Genomic DNA, 22,310 nt, shown 5'->3' on the forward strand with positions numbered 1-22,310 from the left:
GTAAAATGCATCAATAAACAAACATGTTCTTACCACAGTATTTATTTTTATTTATATATTTGACAAAATTCAATTACAACTTAATCAGCAAAACCCTGTAAGCAATTTATACATAACACTACTTTTAATATTAATTAAAATAGCAATAAAATAAACTGTTTCAAACTAATTGACATGAAAATAGAAATAAATGCAGTTTTAAAAACAGATATGTGTCAATCCCTGGGATAGCTCAGTCAGTAAAGCATGAGATTCTTAATCTCAGGGTTGTGGGTTTGAGCCCCACATTGGGCAAAAAATTCCAGCACTGCAAGGGGAAGGACTAGATGACCCTCATTGTCCCTTCCAACTTTACAGTCTTATGATTCTATATAATTCCATGTTAAAATTCCATGTTAAAACCATGTCTCTGGGTAGGCTTGCCTAAACAAAAAAGGTTGTTAGCAGGCCCTGAAAACTGGAGAGTTTCAAAGAGCCAAAGCAGAGGACTTATTCCTTGTAAAAATGGAATGGAAGGGACACTATTCATTCTGAATAATGTCAACACAAATTGAAGTGATTGATTGGGTACATAAGGAGTAAGGCAATGAGTAAGGAGTAAGGCCCGCTCACAGGTGCTTATAATATCAGTGGAAACAGTTGGTAACCGCCTTTAATTTTAACCTGATAATTGCCACTTGTCCAGTTTTAATTTTAATTTGTTTGAATTAATTGTGGGATGTATCTTAATTTATTGATCTCTTGATTTTATGCATTGTCTTACTTAATAATAATAATTTTTTATTTATTTATACCCCGCCCTCCCCAGCCAAGGCCGGGCTCAGAGCGGCTTACAAGCAATAATAAAAACAAGATGAATGATTACAACTTAAAAACAAAAAATAAAATACAACATTAAAATAATGGAACATTAAAATATTAAAATGTAGCCTCATCGCAGGAGGCTTGTATGATGTTTGTCACTCTGAGCCCGGCTTGGGAGGCCGGGATATAAATAAAATTATTATTATTATTATTATTATTATTATCTGGTTCAAGGGCTTTATATACTAAGAGCAACATCTTGAATTTACCCAACTATTCCCTATGAAAACTAACGGTAAACTTAAACAGACTTGTTGACTTTGCATGCATGCATACCTTCCAAGGAAAAGAGGGACGTCCCATTCCATAATAATAATAATAATAATAATGGTATTATTTATATCCTAGCCATTTGGCATTTGCCAGATGATATTTAGGCTGCACATGAAAATATCACTCTATGATCCCATTACCTTCAGATGACCTTTTTTCTTTCTTCTTCTTCTTCCAGGTTTTCCTAACCGAATATACCGGGCCTCTTCTAATCTATCTGCTCTTCTACCTTCGCCTCTCAAGTATTTATGATGCAAAGGAGAGCGCAAGAAGTCTACGCCATCCTGTAGTTCAGTGAGTAAGAATGGTCTGTGCTCAAGGATGATATGATGTGATGATGCCCTCTTAGAGCAAAGACAGACAAAAATGTGAGTTAATTAAGTTTAGTGGAGGTGGTCTACCATGGTTGCCTCAATCTGATTCATCCAGTGCTTTTTTTCCTGGGGGTACGCAGGGGTACACATACCCCTCAAGATTATGTGAATCTAACGGGTAAAGGTAAAGGGACCCCTGACCATTAGGTCCAGTCGTGACCGACTCTGGGGTTGCGGCGCTTATCTCGCTTTATTGGCCGAGGGAGCCAGCGTACAGCTTCCGGGTCATGTGGCCAGCATGACTAAGCCGCTTCTGGCAAACCAGAGCAGCACACGGAAACGTCGTTTACCTTCCCGCCGGAGTGGTACCTATTTGTCTACTTGCACTTTGATGTGCTTTTGAACTGCTAGGTGGGCAGGAGCAGGGACTGAGCAACGGGAGCTCACCTTGTCACCGGGATTCAAACTGCCGACCTTCTGATTGGCAAGTCCTAGGCTCTGTGGTTTAACCCACAGTGCCACCCACATCCCTTTTAGGAAATATTTAGGGGGTGCCATATTTTGTCCTTGCTTGGGGTACCAAATTACCAAAGTTCACCCCTGGGTATGGTCACTTGAATTTCTGCCCCAGACAGACAGAATGTTAGGAGGATTATCATAGGTAAACAATTATAAACAAACTACAGACCTGATTGGTTTTGATGGACTAATGCAACATTGATAAAATGATTCCCTTCTGATCGGCAAGTCCTAGGCTCTGTGGTTTAACCCACAGTGCCACCTGGGTCCCGAATCTAACAGGAGAACTTAAAAAATTAAAATTTTAATTTCTTCTCTAGCATGGTGAATCATCAGTTGTGTTGAAGAGCACCATGATTCGTCAGTTCCGTTGCTGCAGCCCCCAATGGCGGCCCCATTTCCTGTCAAGTGTATCCTGAATCTCAGACGGAATGAGAGTACCCCTAAACATTTTTTTAAAAAAAGAAAAAAAGCACTGGATTCATGGATGGGTTAGCCATGTCATTCACAAACACACGCACCCTTCAAATGTGTATTTATTTATGAATTTTATGCTGGGTAATATTTGTAAAGGAAAAGCCTGAGCCCATAAGCTTATGCAGGCTTTTTAGACACACACCCCACTTTTTAAACATAGGCATATAATTACAAGCAAACATCAAGCTAAAAGTAATCACAAAAGCAGTCATAAAAGCAAGAAGAATAAAAACTACAAGATAATGAAAATATATCCCATGGTGGAAAACAAGGTTCACATTTATACCAAACATCAAAGAATCATGAATTTTGGCAAATAAACTCATATTTAGTGGAAATGTGCCAACGATTAGATTGCTGGGTCATTTAAATCCTAAATGTCCCCCAAGCAGAAGCAAAGTCATACATGGCAACATGTATGAATCAGTTTTTTTTGGAAATGGCAATGAACATGACTTTCTATGGATCTACAGAATATCAAGATGCCTTCTACCCTGGAAGGATCACATAAGCCAATATGTTCCTCGTACATGCCTTACAACCCTAACACCGTAAGGTGGAACCAGACTTTACGATACGAGGTTTCTAGTGCATACCTTTTAGAAAGGTTCAAGGAGGGTGAGGTCTGGATTGGTGGGCTTTTTAGATCTTGAGGAATATTTAACCTATACAGTGGTACCTCTGGTTGCGAACGGGATCTGTTCCAGAGGCCCGTTCGCAACCTGAAAGGAACACAACCAGTGTCTGCGCATCTGCACACATGTGGGTCGCGATTCGCCACATCTGCACATGCGTGAGTGGTGAAACCCGGAAGTAACCCTTTCTGGTACTTCTGGGTCGCTGCAGGATGCAACCTGAAAAAACGTATCATGAAGCAAATGTAACAAGAGGTCTGACTGTACCAGGCATGTCCAACAGGTCAGTCGCGATCTACCGGCCGATCGTGGGGCATCAGTGGTAGATCATGGGTCGATCGCAGGACCGTTTGCAAAAGTCCCGCCACCCCCCAAAAAGAAAAACGTCCACAACTGATTTGTCTCTCCTTAAAAAAAGTTCAACAACTTTGGCTGGCAATTGGTAAATCACCGCCAGTATTTTAATACTTTGAGTAGATTGCTGTCTCTTGGGAGTTGGACGTACCTACCTATACAATGCAGATTGTGGATGGCTTCCCTAAGATAACCTATTGAGTTAATGGGAGAAGCAAGCCTCTTAACCAGTTCAGGGTAGTAGGTGAGATTTAAAGATGGCAACATCAAACATTGCAATGAATTTTTTGGTTGTTTTTTGTTTTGTTTTTTAACCTCTACTTCCCTCACTTTCTAATTTCTGCAGCCTGGCCTGCTTCTGTCATTGTTTACACTATACCAGACATCTACTGGAGACACTCTTTGTGCATAAGATTTCGGAAGGGCACACTCCCCTGAAAAATATGATCAAGGTGAATTTCATCTGTAACATATTGTACCGTAGAACTGATTGAGAAAAGCCACTCTGAGAACTTTGTGGCAGAGCAGCCTATACAGTAAATATTGCAGACAAATGAATGAATGAATGAGTGAATATGTGGTACGACTAATGTCAGTCACCTGGTGGTCGGGGCAGGGTAGGAATTTTTCCGCTTGGCAAATTGGCACCAGCCATTTGGTTTTCGACAACCTAGCAGCAATCATCGCAACTTTGTAAGATTAGGCATTGGGTAAGCCTTGTCATGGGAGGGGTATCCCGTTAAAGGGATCCGGGTGTGTGGTTCCTGTCTGAAGGCTGGGCGTGGGCTAGGGCCATGCCATGACCCCAACGGTGACCCTTGGGGTGCTCTTAATTGATGTATATCATCAACCTCGAGACTTCCTGCAGACAGGCAGGAGTCAGGCTATAGTCTTGCTTCACCCAGTTGCCTAAGCCAAACCGCTCACATCTATAACCGATAAAGTTGTGGCCTAATTTATCCCATTAACCCAACATATTCATAGAATCATAGAATCATAGAGTTGGAAGAGACCACAAGGGCCATCGAGTCCAACCCCCTGCCAAGCAGGAAACACCATCAGAGCACTCCTGACATATGGTTGTCAAGCCTCTGCTTAAAGACCTCCAAAGAAGGAGACTCCACCACACTCCTTGGCAGCAAATTCCACTGTCAAACAGCTCTTACTGTCAGGAAGTTCTTCCTAATGTTTAGGTGGAATCTTCTTTCTTGTAGTTTGGATCCATTGCTCCGTGTCCGCTTCTCTGGAGCAGCAGAAAACAACCTTTCTCCCTCCTCTATGTGACATCCTTTTATTTATTTGAACATGGCTATCATATCACCTCTTAACCTCCTCTTCTCCAGGCTAAACATGCCCAGCTCCCTTAGCCGTTCCTCATAAGGCATCGTTTCCAGGCCTTTGACCATTTTGGTTGCCCTCCTCTGGACACGTTCCAGTTTGTCAGTGTCCTTCTTGAACTGTGGTGCTCAGAACTGGACACAGTACTCCAGGTGAGGTCTGACCAGAGCAGAATACAGTGGCACTATTACTTCCCTTGATCTAGATGCTATACTCCTATTCGTGTCTGTGCGTTTGTTTCTGAGGAAACTGCGGGGCCCGGGGCCTTGCTACGCAACTCACCTGCCTGGTGTTGATGCCCTCAGGCCTCTCTCTTCTTTCCCAATCAGTCTGCTGCCACTCCATTGCTTTAGGAACATTATCTCGGTGATGGTTACAACAACCCCAAAAGTCAGGCCACTACTCCTATTCCCATATTACGGTTGGGAGAGATGTGTCTGAAAAAGTTGCCTTTCCTTCACCAGTAACTGCAACCAGTCTCCAGACACTTATAAGAGCAGGGATTCCAGGTTGGGAGATGTTTTTCCTTTTCGGGGGGTGGGGGGTGAGAATCACTAGCTTTCCCCTTTTTTTGGTTGTTGGGTTGAAATAAACAACAGACGAGTGACAAGTGTCATACGGGAGGCATCTCTCGAGCATGTCTCAGAGAGTCCCTTTTATTGACTATTACAGCATTGCCACATATGTGCTTGTTGCTGATTGGTTAACACAAAGACAAAGCAAGGGTTGCATATAGGCATTAATCATCAATAGATTAAAGGTTGGGAAAGGAACACAGAGTTGGACAGGTATGAAAACCTCCTTATTAAACTATTTACTAATGATGGATATACTCCTTTATTAAACTAGCAAAACTTAAAAGGGCATAACCATCGCATTCCTAGATGTGGTCAACCACGCATTAAGAACAGGTCACAGTATGATGTTTCATGAACTTAATATGAACTGAACATTCTAGGGTGGGTGAGCACGGAATGCTTCAGCTCAGAACGGTTTGTCAAACTCATGTGCAGAAGCAAAACTTCCCATCATTTGGTAAATTCAATATCTTTTGTGCTGGGCACCTTTAATTTTAATTTTTTTAAAAAAATAGTTTTTCAGATTTTAAAATTTTGCAATCAATTATCCAACAACCAACATAAAAACATGCTTCCAAAGTATCTCCTAACTTCCCTCCTCCCCTTTGTGGGTCCTTATATTAACCCTTTCCTCCTGCATCTTTTATATCAATCCAAATCTTCTACATCTCCATTATATCCAAAATTCAACATTAATCTACAAATGTTATTCCAATCCTACCAATGATTTTAGTTATTTACAATGGTTTTTAAGGTAAATTATGTATTTTCCCCATTCCTTATTAAAATTTTGAACTTCCAGGTTTCTGATTCTTCCGGTCATTTTTGCCATTTTGGGATAAACCATCAACTCAATCTGCCATTCTTCTTTCCTAGGGACTTTATCTTCTTCCCATCTCTGGGCCAATAATATCCATGCAGCTGTGGTCGCATACATAAATAGTCTTTTCTGCTCCCTTGGGATTTCAGCACCTAGAATCCCTAAAAGAAAAGCTTTGGGTTTTTTTTTAAAAAAGGGGGGGGGAGAGAAAAGGTTATTTTAAACATTTTTTTTTCAGTTCATTGTATATAATTTCCCAATTTTTTTTACTACCTTACATGTCCACCACATATGATAAAAGGTGCCTTCCTTCTCCTTACATTTCCAGCATGTATTTGATCCTGTTTTATACATTTTTGCTAATTTACTAGAAATACCAAAAATGCAATATTTTTATATAAATTTCTTTCAACGTACAGCATGCTGTAAATTTCAAATCTCGATCCCATAGCTTCTCCCTTGCTGTGAATTGTATATTATACCCAAAATCTCTCGCTCATTGTATCATTACTGATTTAACCAGTTCCTCTTTTTTATGCCATTCTAATATTAATTTGTACATTTTTGAAAGCAATTTTGTTTTGTTCTGTAACAGCTCTTTTTCAAATTTAGATGTTTCATACAAAACAATTATTTTTGTCCATCTTAAATATATCATTTAAATGATGGTATTGTAACCAGTCCGTTAATAATTCTCTTATATCCTCATACCTCTTCAATTTTACTTGGTGTTCTACTTCCATTAGCAATTCTTTATACGTTCCCCAGTCATTTCTCATATTGTTTTTTTAAAAAGATATCACTTCCAGCGGGGAGAGCCACCATGGTGTTTTTTGTTCTAATAGACTTTTATATTTTCCCCATACTTCATAAACCAATTTTCTTAGTACATGATTTTAAAAAGCTCTATGTACTTTAACTTTCTCATACCACAAATATGCATGCTAACGACATCTATTATCATGACCTTCAAGGTCTAAAACATCAGTATTTTTTAATAATATCCATTCCCTTAGCCAGCATAGACAGGATGCCTCATAATATAATCTTAAATCCGGTAAGAAGAATCTGCCTCTGTCTTTAGAGTCTATCAGCAATTTATATTTTATTTTTGGCTTCTTTCCCTGCCAGATAAATCTGGTAATATCTTTTTGCCATTCTCTGAAGTGACCTGCATTGCTGATCAAGGGTACAGATTGGAACAAAAACATTTTTGGCAATACATTAATTTTAATTACCGATATCCTTCCCAATAATGATAGTTCATCCTTCCCCACACCTCTATTTTTTTCTTTATTGTATAGTTATCCTTAAAAATATTTCACTAGCTAAATTGATGCAGTGCTTGAGGCTTGTCTGGTACCTTCTTGGGTCCCAGCTGAAGTGCCCTCCGAGAGGATGTTTTCTCCCATTAGGGTTGAGCCAGCAAATGAAAGGAGCTTCAATCCATACTCTGGGGAGTACATAGATGCCTTCATGTCCTCCTCCTGTATATCCTTGCCTTCCAGCCCAGGGAGTTTCCTCCTACAATATAGGATGCACTCTATTACTTTTTTTAAAGATATTTATTGAGGTTTCAACATATTACAAAAATTAGAAAGAATAATAAAAAAAAGGAAATACAAAATAAAAACAGTTAAAAACAAATCAGTCTCTCCATATCTTATCTTTCATTTGCTTATTTCCCTGACCTCCTCAAACCTCCCTTTCTTGTATTCCATTTCAATTGGTTAGTTCAGCAAATCCTTTCCCTCTTTAATTTTATCTTAATCTTTTATCTTAATATATTGTAGTTTGAGATTATCACCCGTTAACAATCCATTTTTACATATTTCTTAACATTACTGTTAGCAAAAACCACTTAACTTCAATCCAACATCATTCTAACATCCATTAATTTTACAGTGTTTCTGTAAGTAGTCTTTAAATTTCTTCCAATCTTATTCCACTCACTCTTCTCCCTGGTCTCGGATTCTGCTGGTCATTTCCACCAATTCCATATAGTCCATTACCTTCATCTGCCATTCTTCCAGAGTGGGTAATTCTTGTGTCTTCCAATACTTCGCAATAAGTATTCTTGCTGCTGTTGTTGCATACATAAAGAATGTTCTATCCTTCTTTAACACCAATTGGCCAACCATGCCCAGGAGAAATGCCTCTGGTTTCTTCAGAAAGGTATATTTAAATACCTTTTTCATTTCATTATAAATCATCTCCCAGAAAGCCTTAATCATTGGGCACGTCCACCAAAGGTGAAAGAATGTGCCTTCAGTTTCTTTCCATTGCCAGCATTTATTATCGGGCAAATGATAGATTTTTGCTAGCTTGACTGATGCACTCTAGACTACGTACCTTCCAAGGCCTCTCCTTTCACTCAGATCTAGGGACCCCTCTCCTTGGATTCTTTGCTCTGCCTTCTGCTCTTCAGCACTTCATCCCCTTTTGAGCCAGCCTGGAAGATGGAGAAAGATGCCGTCTCCATTCCCCACCAAAACGAGGACTGCAAGCATCTCATCCTCAAAAGGTCTGCTGTGCCAGCTGTCATAGCAAGGCTGTTATGGCTTGCAGAAAAGTGACAGGTGACTTGATAAGGAGTGATATAGTGAAAGCCCAGCTCAGTAACAGTGGTAGGAGAAACAGAGTCTTCATTTTCCTCTCATCTGTAAGAGGCATCATCTTGTTCACTTTAAGAGCCTGGCAGGGTTTTGTGGCACAACAGGTGACAGCAGCGTTATCAAAGAGATTGCACATCCAACTGAATAGCTGGGATCAGCAGAGACTGAGTTGGCTGCAAAGCATTATGGCATCACAATGGGGACTGTTTCTCAGCCTCTGCTGTTGCTAGGCAAACTTTAAAAGTGCATTTTCTTGAAAAGGAGAATAGTTACGACAATTCTTGCTCCTCTGTTGAGTATTTTATCTACTTGGCAAAATTTAAATACTACCAGATTATAATAAAACTCCTGAGTGGTTTACAAAAGCACAACATTAAAATTATCAATATGACCGTTAAAAACATGTAAAAACATTAAAAAGATAATTAAAACCAACAGTATATTATTATTATTATTATTATTATTATTATTATTATTATTATTATTATGTTATTTATACCCCACCTTTTCCCCTGACAGGGACTTAAGGCACTTTAAAGATTAAAACAAAAACAGCTAAAAACTTAGGGGGGGGGACCAATGACTAAAAAACAATTAAACATGGATACAATTAAAACTGTATATATGCACAATATATATATATATATATATATATATATATATATATATATATATACTATACAAATAATTATAATAAAAACAGCATGGTGCCTGCCCCTTCATTAAAAGCAGTGAGTTCCTAAAATCCTGGTGGAACAAGAGAGTCTTCATCTCCCATCAGAAAGACAGCAAGGAGAGATCCAGTCTAACTTCTCTAGTGATTGAGTTCCATAGTCTGGGAGCAACCACAGAGAAGGTTCTCTTTCCCCTAAACTAAAAAGCCTAAAAAGATTAAAACACATGCCAACCTTCAACGTGCCTGGGCAGCCTTTTGCTAAACCAAAAGTGTAGGTGCTGCCATACTAAAATATTGATTTCTTACAAGTGCGGAACAAGTATTATGTGGCACATGTAACAGGGCCAATTCTGAAGATCAAAGTGGTCAAGTGGGCATATATGGGGTATGTAACTTAATGGAAATTATGGGACAGACTCTGGAATCTGAGAGTTCAGAGAGCAGCCCATACCGGAGAAGACCCCAGGGGTTTATGTCTGATACTGCTTGAGTGAGCCAAAGAGGAACAGGAAAACCTGAGGGGAATCTATGCAGCAATGTGATGGAGTAGAGGAAAAATTCAGGGAGATTTGGGTTGGTGCCCTCCAGGTGTTGTTGGGCTACAGCTCCCAATTGGCCATTCTGGGTGGTGCTGATGAGATTTGCTGTCCAAAATGTTTGGAGCACTGTAGGTTAGGAAGGGCTGAAACAGTGAATAGGCAGGTGCTAGGAGTGCTCACTGGAAGGACAGATCCTGAAGCTGAGGCTCCAATACTTTGGCCACCTCATGAGAACAGAAGACTCCCTGGAAAAGACCCTGATGTTGGGAAAGATGGAGGGCACAAGGAGAAGGGGACGACAGAGGACGAGATGGCTGGACGGTGTTCTCGAAGCTACTAATGAGTTTGACCAAACTGTGGGAGGCAGTGGAAGACAGGAGTACCTGGCGTGCTCTGGTCCATGGGGTCATGAAGAATCGGACACGACTAAATGATTAAACAACAACAACATCCTTTGCTTTTTCCTGTAGGACTAATTGCAGGCATTAACAGTCATCAGCAGGTTTATCATACCCATTGAGTCAATCACCCATCTCCTACTACCCTTCTGAGAAAAACCTTACCACACCCTCCCACTAAATATAAGGGTCTGTTGACTTCTGTTTCAGTGTATTTGAAGAAGTGTGCATGACCAAACTGCGGGAGGCAGTGGAAAACAGGAGTGCCTGGCATGCTCTGGTCCATGGGGTCACAAAGAGTCGGACATGACTAAATGACTAAACAACGACAAGGAGCCAGGAGAAGCCCTCTCTACTGGAAAGGACTTGTCACAAAGTCAGGGCAGCAGAGTGAGGAGGGACTACCAGTGTCAGGCTTCAGGAACTCTGCTCCCCCTCCCTCATGGCAGGCTGGCAGGAACAGAAAGACAAGAAGCTCTTACCAAGGTCTTTTATTCCATATTCACACAGAGAGACATAGAAATGTCATCTCTTGGCTAATGGCATTACTCCGAGAAATACCCTCCCCCCCTTCCTTTCTCAGTCGTCAACAGCCCCCATCCCCCTTACGGTGTCTGCTTAGGGACAATTGCCTCTGGGCTCTCTGCTCTGCTACTTTCATTGACCACCTGGTTCTGGGAGAAGGGAGGTCTGGAATGCTCTCTAGTGATAGCGTGTCAGCCAGCTGTTCCTACTCTGCTTCTCCCATTATTTCCCAGTTTGCCCAATTTCTATCTCTGAGCTGTGACCCTCAGCAAACCACCATTGTAAATCTATACCAGGCTTCCTCAACCTCGGCCCTCCAGATATTTCTAGACTACAATTCCCATCAACCCTGACCACTGGTCCTGCTAGCTAGGGATCATGGGAGTTGTAGGCCAAAAACATCTGGAGGGCCGTGGTTGAGGAAGCCTGATCTATACTGTCCTCCTCTTCTCAGGAAGATTCGGGGGGGGGGGGCGGTCTCCACAATTCCTCCTCCGATGTCCAGTCCCTGGCAACCAGTTACCAGAGCATCAGCATCCAATAAACAGATGTGTGTATCTGGTCGGGATCTGTTGTCCCCATTGTGCCAACTACTATAGAGACAGTAGTTCATTTTGGTATATCCTTTCATTATCTCTATGTTCTCATTACAGGGTTGCACTTTTTACTGGGGGTTCACATCTTGGCTTGCTTACTACATCAATCACCCACAGTACACTCCTCCATGTAAGTAATGCAAAGGGCACGGGTTGCACTAGAAACTTGCCTCATGCTACAAGAATTGGCCTATAGAGTTTGCGGCCTAGGACCCTTGTACTTACGGGACTGCCTCTCCTGGTATGTCGTGCAGAGGACCCTAAGGTCCATGAATAATAATAGCTTAAAGGTCCTGGGCTCTAAGGAAGCCAGGCTATCCTCTACCAGGGCCAGGGCTTTTTCAGTTGCAGCTCCAACCTGGTGGAATGCTCTGTCCCACGAGACTAGGGCCTTGCAGGATTTGATCTCCTTCCACAGGGCCTGTAAGACAGAGCTATTCCACCTGGCCTTCAGTTTGAATTAGCCTGATCCTCTATTGCCTTTTCCCTTTCCTCTTCTATGAAGAATCCCTTTCTGGGACCCCACATTTAAATTCTTTCCTGGTCTCCTTGCTGGCCCTAGTAGGACTTGGCCAGGTAGCCCTGGTGATCATTTGATGTCTACTGACTGGGTTCTCCCCCCCCAAAAAAAATGACCCCCCTGAATTTTCAAATTTTATTGATATTGATGCTGCATTTTATGTTATATTTTATGATGTTTTATGCTGTTTTTAAGTCGCATTTTAATCAATGCTTTATATTTGCTGTTAGCCACCCTGAGCCCAGTTTTTAAACCAGGAAGGGTGGGGTATAAATAAAATGTACTTTTACTTTTACTTTTACTTTTATCAGGGGCTGTTTTTCCTTTTTTAAAGTCAGGATTTGAGAAATCCACACCAAAACAGGATGGAAATTTCTAGCAAGATTTCAGATATTAGATGGGAAAGGAGGGAAGGAATGCAGAGGTCTAGCTTTAGAATCCAACCCAGTGAAGGGTCAGTGAAAAATACTGTCCCCGTGCTGAGGAGAGAATCGGAGTGGCTTCAATTCCCCACTCTAGAGCATTGACAGAGGATGATTTCAGACCATATTGTAGTTGGGGCGTAACTTTCCCTCATCCCAACAAGCCCCCAAGGGTAAAATTAGTTGTGAATTAGGAGACCTTATACATGGAAATCAATATATTTTCATAAGATGCTGACAGCGCTTTCTGTCCCTTGGAGCAAAACATGCAGGAGCCATGCGGAGACATGGAGAGAGATTGCACTGATGTCCCACAAATTCTGGATTGTACCACTTTATTATAAAAGCGGGAGGCTGTTCATATGCCTTGCATATTATAGTAAACAAATACACAGGGGGGGGGGAGGAGGTTAAACTAGCCCCCTCTCTGACATTCTAGTTAAAACTAATCATATTCTCAGTGAGAATCCAGAGTGGAGCCTCCTAAGATGTACTAAAGACAGAATTTCACCACAGCTTATGAGGAAACTAGAAATGAAGAGAACTCAGCTCTGCTAAAAACTGCATTGAGTGTATACCATTGCATTCAGAGCTTTGTTGTAGCATCTCAGACTTCAGTCTCTGTCATGGAATTGCTTGGACCCCAGTGGTGTAGCGTGGGGGGGTGCAGGGGGGCCCGGCTGCACCGGGCGCAACATCTGGGGGTTAGGTTAGGGGGCGCAAATCCACGGGTTAGGGGGCGCAAATTACTTGCCTTGCCCCGGGTGCTGACAACCCACGCTACGCCACTGTTGGACCCCTCTCCATTTCTTATGTTGCATGATTGAGGAAGGGCAGTTTTGGTGAGGGTTCAAAGGCACCAAAGGTACCAAAGGCACCCCCAGGCCCTGGCATGTTAATAATAATAATAATAATAATAATAATAATAATAATTTATTTATACCCCACCCATCTGGCTGGGTTTCCCCAGCCACTGGGCGACTTCCAACAAAACACTAAAATACAATAACTTATTAAACATTAAAAGCTTCCCTAAACAGGGCTGCCTTCAGATGTCTTCTAAAAGCTTGGTAGTTGTTCTTCTCTTTGACATCTGGTGGGAGGGCGTTCCACAGGGCGGGTGCCACTACCAAGAAGGCCCTCTGCCTTGTTCCCTGTAACTTGGCTTCTCACGGTGAGGGAACCACTAGAAGGCCCTCGGCACTGGACCTCAGTGTCTGGGCAGAATGATGGAGGTGGAGACGCTCCTTCAGGTATACTGGACCGATGCCATCACTATGGGATGCTATAGGGATGCCATCACTATGATTCAGGGTCTGAGGGACTCGATCCAATCTGGAGTCTAATTTAAATTCTGGGGTGACTGTCAGATTTCTAACAAATTAATATTTTTGCTCCAAAATAGTTTTTCTGAAATATGCAATCTGCTTTTGGAAACCTGTGGCAGTATAATAGTCTTCTCTATAAGGTGATGTAGCAATAGAAGTCTCCTAGTTAGGCAACATGTAAAATGAAGTTGGTGCCTGCCTGAGTTTGCGAGGCATTGATTCATAAGGAAAGGCACACATAAAAAAACTCCAGAGATGTCTAAAGATGAGGCTTCTAAGGATAACAAGGCCTATTCAATATATAACAACAACAAAAAAAGGCTTAAGTAGACTTCACATTATAAATAAGACTAAAGTGGAGTCTAGACACATGTAAAAAAATGTTGTGAGAATGCTTTTTTAGAAAACGTTTTGAAAAAGATATTGAATTTGCCATAGGTCACCATCGCCAGCTAGTGCCACATTTGTATAATGCACCTTACAACACACTTGAAATGTTTTAATTGCAGCTGTATCGCTGAGTCCTGATTATGTTTTCATTCTGTTTTCTAGCATTTGGGAACAAGCAAGTTACTATTTCTGCCCTTGTGTTTCTGGTATGTATGGGCAGGAAGTGAGGGAGGGTAAAAAAATTGAATGTGGCACACACACACACACACACACACACACACACACACTTTTGCATATACTCTCCCAAGACAGGCGAACTAAGAAGGGAGACACTTTCATTAATGTCATTACAGATTTAACTTCACACATGCACATACAGTGGTGCCTCGCAAGACGAAAAGAATCCGTTCCGCGAGTCTCTTCGTCTAGCGGTTTTTTCGTCTTGCGAAGCAACCCCATTAGCGGATTAGCGGATTAGCGCTATTAGCGGTTTAGCGGCTATTAGCGGCTATTAAAGGCTTAAGGGATTAGCGGATTAGCTGCTAAAAGGCTATTAGCAGTTTAGTGCCTTAGAAAAAAGGGGTGGGGAGCGGGAAAAAAATCGCAGGAACTCGCAAGACATTTTCGTCTTGCGAAGCAAGCCCATAGGAAATTCGTTCTGCGAAGCACCTCCAAAACGGAGAACCCTTTCGCCTAGCGGGTTTTCCGTCTTGCGAGGCATTCATCTTGCGGGGCACCACTGTACATTATATATATATATATATATAATATATTCTTAAATTAGTTTAACTTATAATGTAAATTTGACTTAATTCCACTTAGATTTCAGCTAAGCTAAAATCATATAACGGTACATAAAATAAAACAAAACAACAACAAACTGAAGTAAAATAAATATAGACTTCCCATCATTTCCCGATATAGTTGACATTTGTGATTTTGAATGTACTTATAATTATTACCTTACATTTAATATACTTTCTAATACTTTCTTACAACCTAGCGTACCGATTTTCCTTTATTTCTTAATATTTTATGTACACAAGGGTACATTCCAAATGAGACAATTGCGAACCTGGGCAGCAAGTCTGCCTGCAAAAAGATGACAAAGCTCTCCGTACCTTCACTATTAAAATACATCTTCCATGATTCCTCTCTGGATCAAGCCTGCACGATGTATGACCATCAAAGCCAAATATAGTCCGCTAGTGATGGATAGCAGTGTATTCAAGACTTCGTAAATCTCTTGGCTCTGCTGCCTGCCTAGGACTGTAAAAATTGTGTATGTGTGTGAAGCATCTGGCAGGGAACAAATATTGGCTGGTGGCTTGTACGTAGGCTGGGTAGTCACACATTCTTGAAAGTAAATGCCACTGATACCTAAGGGTTATACTTCAAAGTAAATTCTCTGAGGACTGGAATATCGATTCAAGAAATGGATGAGGTCATTTGCGCAAGTCACCTTCTTGTTGATGTTACCAGGGCTCTGCGATGTGTGAGCAGTAAATTCTCCTTTTTCGATGCCCATGTTCTTTCAAATCGTGAAAGCTCTGTGTGGGTCCCCCTATCTCTCCCAGTGGGTGTGAATGGAAAATTTGTTGCAATTCTCCCCGGCTGATCTTATTTTATATTTAGCCATTCCTCTAGACTGCCTTTCTTCTCGAGGGATCTCAGAGTGGTGCATAAAGCACCTTCATCTTCCTCATCATTGTGGGGACAAGCTAAATTTATGATTCTACAGTTAAAGCCTGAAAATCTAATGCTTTTTTATTTTTGCAATTTTTTTTCCAGTTGTGTGAAGCTGGGAATCATTTTATCAATGTTGCATTAGTCCATCAAAACCAATCAGGTCTGTAGTTTGATTATAATTGCTTACCTATGATAATCCTCCTAACGTTCCGGCTGTCTGGGTTAGAAATTCAAGTGACCATATTCAGGGGTGAACTTTGGTAATTTGGTATCCCGAGCAAGGACAAAATTTGGCGCCCCCTAAATATTTCCTAAAAGGGACGCGGGTGGCGCTGTGGGTTAAACCACAGAGCCTAGGACTTGCCGATCAGAAGGTCGGTAGTTCGAATCCCCATGACGGGGTGAGCTCCCGTTGCTCGGTCCCTGCTCCTGCCAACCTAGCAGTTCGGAAGCACGTCAAAGTGCAAGTAAATAAATAGGTACCGTTCCAGCGGGAAGGTAAACGCCGTTTCCGTGCGCTGCTCTGGTTCGCCAGAAGCGGCTTAGTCATGCTGGCCACATGACCTGGAAGCTGTACGCCGGCTCCCTCGGCCAATAAAGCGAGACGAGCACCGCAACCCCAGAGTCGGTCACGACCGGACCCAATGGTCAGGGGCCCCTTTACCTTTAAATATTTCCTATTTTTCACAATAATGCATTTGGGGGCAAGTCTGTGAACACTCATCATGTTTCCTTATCTACATATGTATATGATTATATAAGAACACTCAAAGTACGCATATCCCAATACAATGGCCTTTAATCCAGAGTCATAGTTTGGCCCAGTAGAAAATTAAATTTCCAGGAAAGGGAATAGGCAGCAAGCGGACAAGCCAGAGTGTAGGATACTTGGAAACATAATTTATTACAGATGAATGGAGGAGAAATGTGATTCACTACTCATTTAAAACAAAACAGTCAAATTCATACTTTCCAAAATGGTATGTGAACCAAAACACATCTATTCTTTGAAATTTGCACCTGTCTGAATTTGGTTTTGAAGTTCTTTAACCATGCAATGTTTACAAAAAAACATTATATTAGGGAAAATTGCTTGCAAAAAAAGTAACAGCATATTAAAATGTGTTTATTTGGAGAAATTCATGGTTGATTCTTTTTTTTATTGCAAATTGCTGCAAAATATTGACAACAGAATTTAACATTGGGAAACTGAGAAACTGTGAGAGATTTGACAGGTCCCTCTATCCCTGTATTCAACCAAGTTCAGCTCAAAGCAGACCCATTGAAATCAATGGACCTAAGTTAATAGTGTCTATTAATTTCAGTGGGTCTACTCTGATTTAGTATGTCTAAACCCAGAATTCCCGTGTCAGATTTGTCACACTCTTACAGCAGCAATACAGTGTGCTGCTCTTTAGTAGGAAATACGGTATGCTAGAATTATTTTGTGGCCAGTTCCCTATGGTGGGAGTACCGCTGCACTATTGTACATTCTGCATCTACACCATACGGTTTAAAACACTTTGCAATTTGTTTAAAATAGTCCTTGCCCCCACCCACTCAAATCCTGGTAACTAAGATTGTGAATGTGGGAAGAATCCTTTTGTTAGTCCTTTCCAAAACGCTTGTTCTCAGGAATCCTTGGCTCAGAAGTAGTCACAGTTAAAATGTGTTTGAAGCTGATTTTTTCGTCAGTAGACGAAAGAAATTCCTAGGTTGGAATTGACTTCTCATTCCTCAAACTGTTATAATGAAATATTGGTCTTTTTTCTTTTCCTCATAGGCAATAAAGGCTCTTTCCCAAGCCCATCAATCAACCCTTTCACATGGTTGTTTCTGTTTGTTTCCTGCCCAAACTATACATATGAGGTATTATTATTATTATTATTATTATTATTATTATTATTATTTTCCCCTTCTTGCCTTGCATCTGTGCCAGCTAGCTAAGCAAGTACTGTAAGTATTTTAATTCACTTACAGATATCTCACAGTGAGTTCTGCTTTGATCCAGGTCACTGACGGCTTCCACAGGAGCTGTCTTTGAAAAAGGTGTTGGCTTATAAAATGAGCTTGTTTTACAAAAAATAAAAAAGGTTTATAAGCTTTGTCCTGAATCTGTTGGATGATTCAGGACAGATAAAGGAAAGTACTTCTTCACACGGCATATAGGTAAACTATGGAACTCACTTCCCCCAGGGGGCCAAGGATGGCTTTTAATGAGTATTAGACAAATTCATGAAGGAGAAAGCTATCAATGGCTACCAGCCAGGATGGTGTTGGGATTCACAGAATGCTGTGTGAGATGGTAAGTCTGCAGGCTTGAGTTTGCTAGCTGATGCAACTGGCTGATGCAATCAGCCTGCAATACTTTCTATGGAGGTGCTGGGTCAGAATGACTCAGAAGATGTGCTGACAGTTGATTGGCTGTCATCGATTTAAAAGGGAAACCTGTCCAGCAGTAAAGGTGTGGTGTAGAGGAGTGTGGTCACAGAGAGAGAGTTAGAGGTCTTCCTGTTTGCCTTAAGGTGCAGCCAGGTACTCTGTTTTTGACTGTATGAACTGCTTGTGTATTATAGCCTGTAAAGGTACCCCTGCCCGTACGGGCCAGTCTTGACAGACTCTAGGGTTGTGCGTCCATCTCACTCAAGAGGCCGGGGGCCAGCGCTGTCCGGAGACACTTCCGGGACACGTGGCCAGCGTGACATCGCTGCTCTGGCAAGCCAGAGCCGCACACGCAATGCCGTTTACATTCCCGCTAGTAAGCGGTCCCTATTTATCTACTTGCACTCGGGAGCGCTTTCGAACTGCTAGGTTGGCCGGCGCTGGGACCGAGCAATGGGAGCGCACCCCACCGCGGGGATTCGAACCGCCGACCTTTCGATCGGCAAGCCCTAGGCGCTGAGGCTTTTACCCACAGCGCCACCCGCGTCCCATTATAGCCTGTAGATATGTGTATATTATAGCTCACAATAAATATACTGCACTGAAGAACCTGGAACTCTGAGCATTTCTGCTAAAGCACCACGGAAAATTCTATACTCTGCTTCCACAGATGGAGGCAGCAATGCTTCTGGATTCCACTTGCTTTAAACCATAGGAGAGGAAAGTGATCTTGTCTTGGGTCCTGTGTTTTGGTTTCCCACAAGCATTTGGTTGGCTACTGTAAGAACACAATGCTGTATTAGATGGGTCATTGGCCTGATCCAGCCAGCTCTGTTGAAGCTCTTTGGTAATGTGCCTGGTTAGCCTTCATAAGGCCACAGTTGGGATACTGCCAGGGAGACAAAGTCCATCATGACTCCACGTCGTCTCTGGACGTCCATTGATCTCCCGTAGACATGCAGTATCAGCAATTAGCTACAAGAGCTCCAGAAATAGCTTGCCACATTCCAGAGCCGTGCACGCTCTATCAGCAGATAATGCACAGCGAAAGATGCAGTCAGGAGAGCATTATTTACAAATTTATTCAGCGTTGGTCAGAACAAAGAAAAACATGACTGCCTGCTTCAGTGTTCCAGCAGAGAGAGACGAAAACAACAAAAACATCCTGTGAAACAAGAAATACGCAGACTCTGTGACTCACAAAGCCTGCTCCTTTTTAAGGTGGAATGGAAATATCCTAACATATTTGTGGTCCCAGCAAGGATGCTAAGGAGAACCGCAGCCTGGTTTCTTGAGTGAAGCTATGAACTCTGTTTTCACAAACTGGACACTTAACCTTCCTGGCTCTGCCTTTGTAACACTAGTTCTTGTAGAAACCACTTCAGCTCCACTCCAAGTCTCTTCCCATCTGTGGTGCGTATTTTGTCACCTTTGTGTCCACTCACCTACCAGTGATTTGCTACTTGGGGAAATTGCTACTTGGGACGCGGGTGGTGTAGTGGTCTAAACCACAGAGCCTAGGACTTGCTGATCAGAAGGTTGGCAATTTGAATCCCCGTGACCGGGTTAGCTCCCATTGCTGTGTCCCACCTCTTGCCAACCTAGCAATTCGAAAGCACACCAGTGCAAGTAGATAAATAGGTACCACTGCGGCGGGAAGGTAAACGGCATTTCCGTGCGCCTTGGTTTCCATCACGATGTTCCATTGTGCCAGAAGTGGTTTAGTCATGCTGGCCACATGACCTGGAAAGCTGTCTGTGGACAAACGCTGGCTCCCTCGGCCTGAAAGCGAGATGAACGCCACAACCCCATAGTTGCCTTTGACCGGACTTAACCATCCAGGGGTCATTTACCTTTTTACCTTTTTTTTTACTTGGGGGAATTACCTATGTATTCAAAATGGAAGGACTGGCACTGCTGGAGTCAAGGGTTGGCAAGACCTTGTATAAGACAGACAGCTGTTTATCTTTAAGTGAACTGTGATTTTCCCCCCCTTTGAAACAGATTGGCTCTTGGATGAGCTTTACAGTGATGACACAAACACTGCCAGGTAAGAGCAGAAATAGTCTCCAGCTGGGATCTTTGAGTAAGCTTGTTCACCACCACCCAGAAAACATTCTAGATGAGAAAAATGATCAGCATGGCTTAGAATTAACTTCTGCAATTGAAGTAGAAATTATAAATATTACATATCCTAACTGAGTCAAGTATTTGTGGTTGATCATCTTTTCAGTAATGAATTTAAAAATACCTGTATATTATCAATATATGTTTAAGTGTGATGGAAGTGCACTTAGGGGTAGTCAATGTGCTGGCCTCTCATCTTCTCTGACCATTGACCATGTTGACTGAGGCTGATGGGAATTGGAGTCCACATAACATTCAAGGACATTATAGTGGCTACCCTCTGGTGTAAATTAATTTTAGAGATGGGTGGAACCCACATGTTTTGTTCTGCTACATTTTTGGTGGATAGAACAGGATGAACATTTCCTTGGAAGAACTCCATAGCTGACCCCAGCGATCAGCCTTCTCTATGGTTTGATCACCGAAGAATTGATGCTTTTGAATTATGGTGCTGGAGGAGACTCTTGAGAGTCCCATGGACTACAAGAAGATCAAACCTATCTCAGGGTGGTTCACAACATAAAATCAGAGTATAAAGAGCACAAAATACATAATAAATTCATCTAGTGCATCCATAGCAAATGATTGGGGAAGATGCCGCACACTGTTAATGCGGGAGCAATGAGCCACCTCCAGCACCATAATTCAAAAGTATAAGGTAAAGGTACCCCTGCCCATACGGGCCAGTCTTGCCAGACTCTAGGGTTGTGCGCTCATCTCACTCTATAGGCCGGGAGCCAGCGCTGTCTGCAGACACTTCCGGGTCACGTGGCCAGCGTGACAAGCTGCATCTGGCGAGCCAGCGCAGCACACGGAACGCCGTTTACCTTCCCGCTGGTAAGCGGTCCCTATTTATCTACTTGCACCCGGGGGTGCTTTCGAACTGCTAGGTTGGCAGGCACTGGGACCGAATGACGGGAGCGCACCCCGCCGCGGGGATTCGAACAGCCGACCATGCGATCGGCAAGTCCTAGGCGCTGAGGTTTTATCCACAGCGCCACCCGCGTCCCCCATTCAAAAGTATAATAAAACATTAAACATTTTTAAAAATCCCTATACAGGGCTGCCTTCAGATGTCTTCTATCACCCAAGCTGTTCCTTCACATGCCCAGGTTCAGCATTTCCCATAATGTCTCAACCAGGAAGTTGTGGTTAAGGACTCCCCTCAAACTAGGATATGACCTGAATTGAATCCCAGACAGAACAAGGGAGATCATGTCTGGCAGCATGAGTCTTCCTCCCATCTCTATGCCTTACTCATGAGGAAGAAGGAAGATAAGCTGCAGCTGCTGGACTCAATTAAAAAGAAGAAGAAGTTTTACACCCTCTCCAAAAGCTATTCCTGCACAGATAGGGAAGGGCAAGACTTGGTCATATGCTTAAAACAAGTATGTTATGTTTTGTGTCTTCTTCATTATGCGGTTGGGTAGGAAATGATTCTTCTGACATGCCACTGTCGATACCTGGAGATCAGTAGTCTTTTTCTTCCCTCTCTCTTCAGTTGGAGTTTTTGCGTTACTAATGGCTATCCAGATGGCTCAATGGGCCCGAAAGAAGCATCAACTTTACCTGAAGAAGTGTGCGACGTACAGGTGGAGAAAAAGAGCCATGATTCCGTTTATACTGTAAATGCAAGCAGAAACGGCCTGTGAAGATCCAGCCCGAAAAGTAAAACAACAACAGAAATTTGATTTGTTTAGTTATGGAATAGGATGCAGTAGACTTGCTTTCAGACACACCTACATCTAAGTTTTTTGTTTAAGTGAAAGGCAAATATCGGGCCCAGGATCCAAAGCACTATTTTAAGTTAACAGAGAGCACGTGCTAGACATACAAAATGTCACGTGGTTCGACTTGGCCATCTCCAGCTCAAAAGAGTCGTGGGGAGCAGGTTAGACGGTTTCTGCCCCTGGAGCCACTGCTGGTAGGAA

At 42.3% G+C, this 22,310-nt stretch overlaps 1 protein-coding gene and 1 long non-coding RNA gene across 2 annotated transcripts in view; one reads left to right on the plus strand and one right to left on the minus strand.

Annotated features, from left to right (window-relative positions):
• The window catches only part of LOC310661666, a 651,353-nt gene extending 642,225 nt beyond the window's left edge, over window positions 1–9,128 (minus strand). The window contains exons 1-2 of the long non-coding RNA XR_014504023.1: window positions 8,518–9,128; window positions 6,204–7,721 (exon numbers count right to left, since the gene is read on the minus strand). This is a non-coding gene — a long non-coding RNA (uncharacterized lncRNA). The remainder of the gene's footprint in view (window positions 1–6,203; window positions 7,722–8,517) is intronic.
• Window positions 1–22,070, plus strand: part of TECRL (trans-2,3-enoyl-CoA reductase like) — a 37,137-nt gene extending 15,067 nt beyond the window's left edge. Inside the window, exons 5-12 of the mRNA XM_083407925.1 lie at window positions 1,316–1,431; window positions 3,783–3,888; window positions 11,579–11,651; window positions 14,344–14,387; window positions 15,973–16,030; window positions 17,654–17,739; window positions 20,257–20,302; window positions 21,881–22,070. Of these exons, the coding sequence (XP_083264051.1) occupies window positions 1,316–1,431; window positions 3,783–3,888; window positions 11,579–11,651; window positions 14,344–14,387; window positions 15,973–16,030; window positions 17,654–17,739; window positions 20,257–20,302; window positions 21,881–22,008 (657 nt within the window). The 3' untranslated portion in view covers window positions 22,009–22,070. The remainder of the gene's footprint in view (window positions 1–1,315; window positions 1,432–3,782; window positions 3,889–11,578; window positions 11,652–14,343; window positions 14,388–15,972; window positions 16,031–17,653; window positions 17,740–20,256; window positions 20,303–21,880) is intronic.
• Window positions 22,071–22,310: the final 240 nt, after the last annotated feature.

This window comes from Podarcis tiliguerta, assembly GCF_965153285.1.
Source record: "Podarcis tiliguerta genome assembly, chromosome: 13".
Lineage (NCBI taxonomy): Eukaryota > Metazoa > Chordata > Lepidosauria > Squamata > Lacertidae > Podarcis > Podarcis tiliguerta.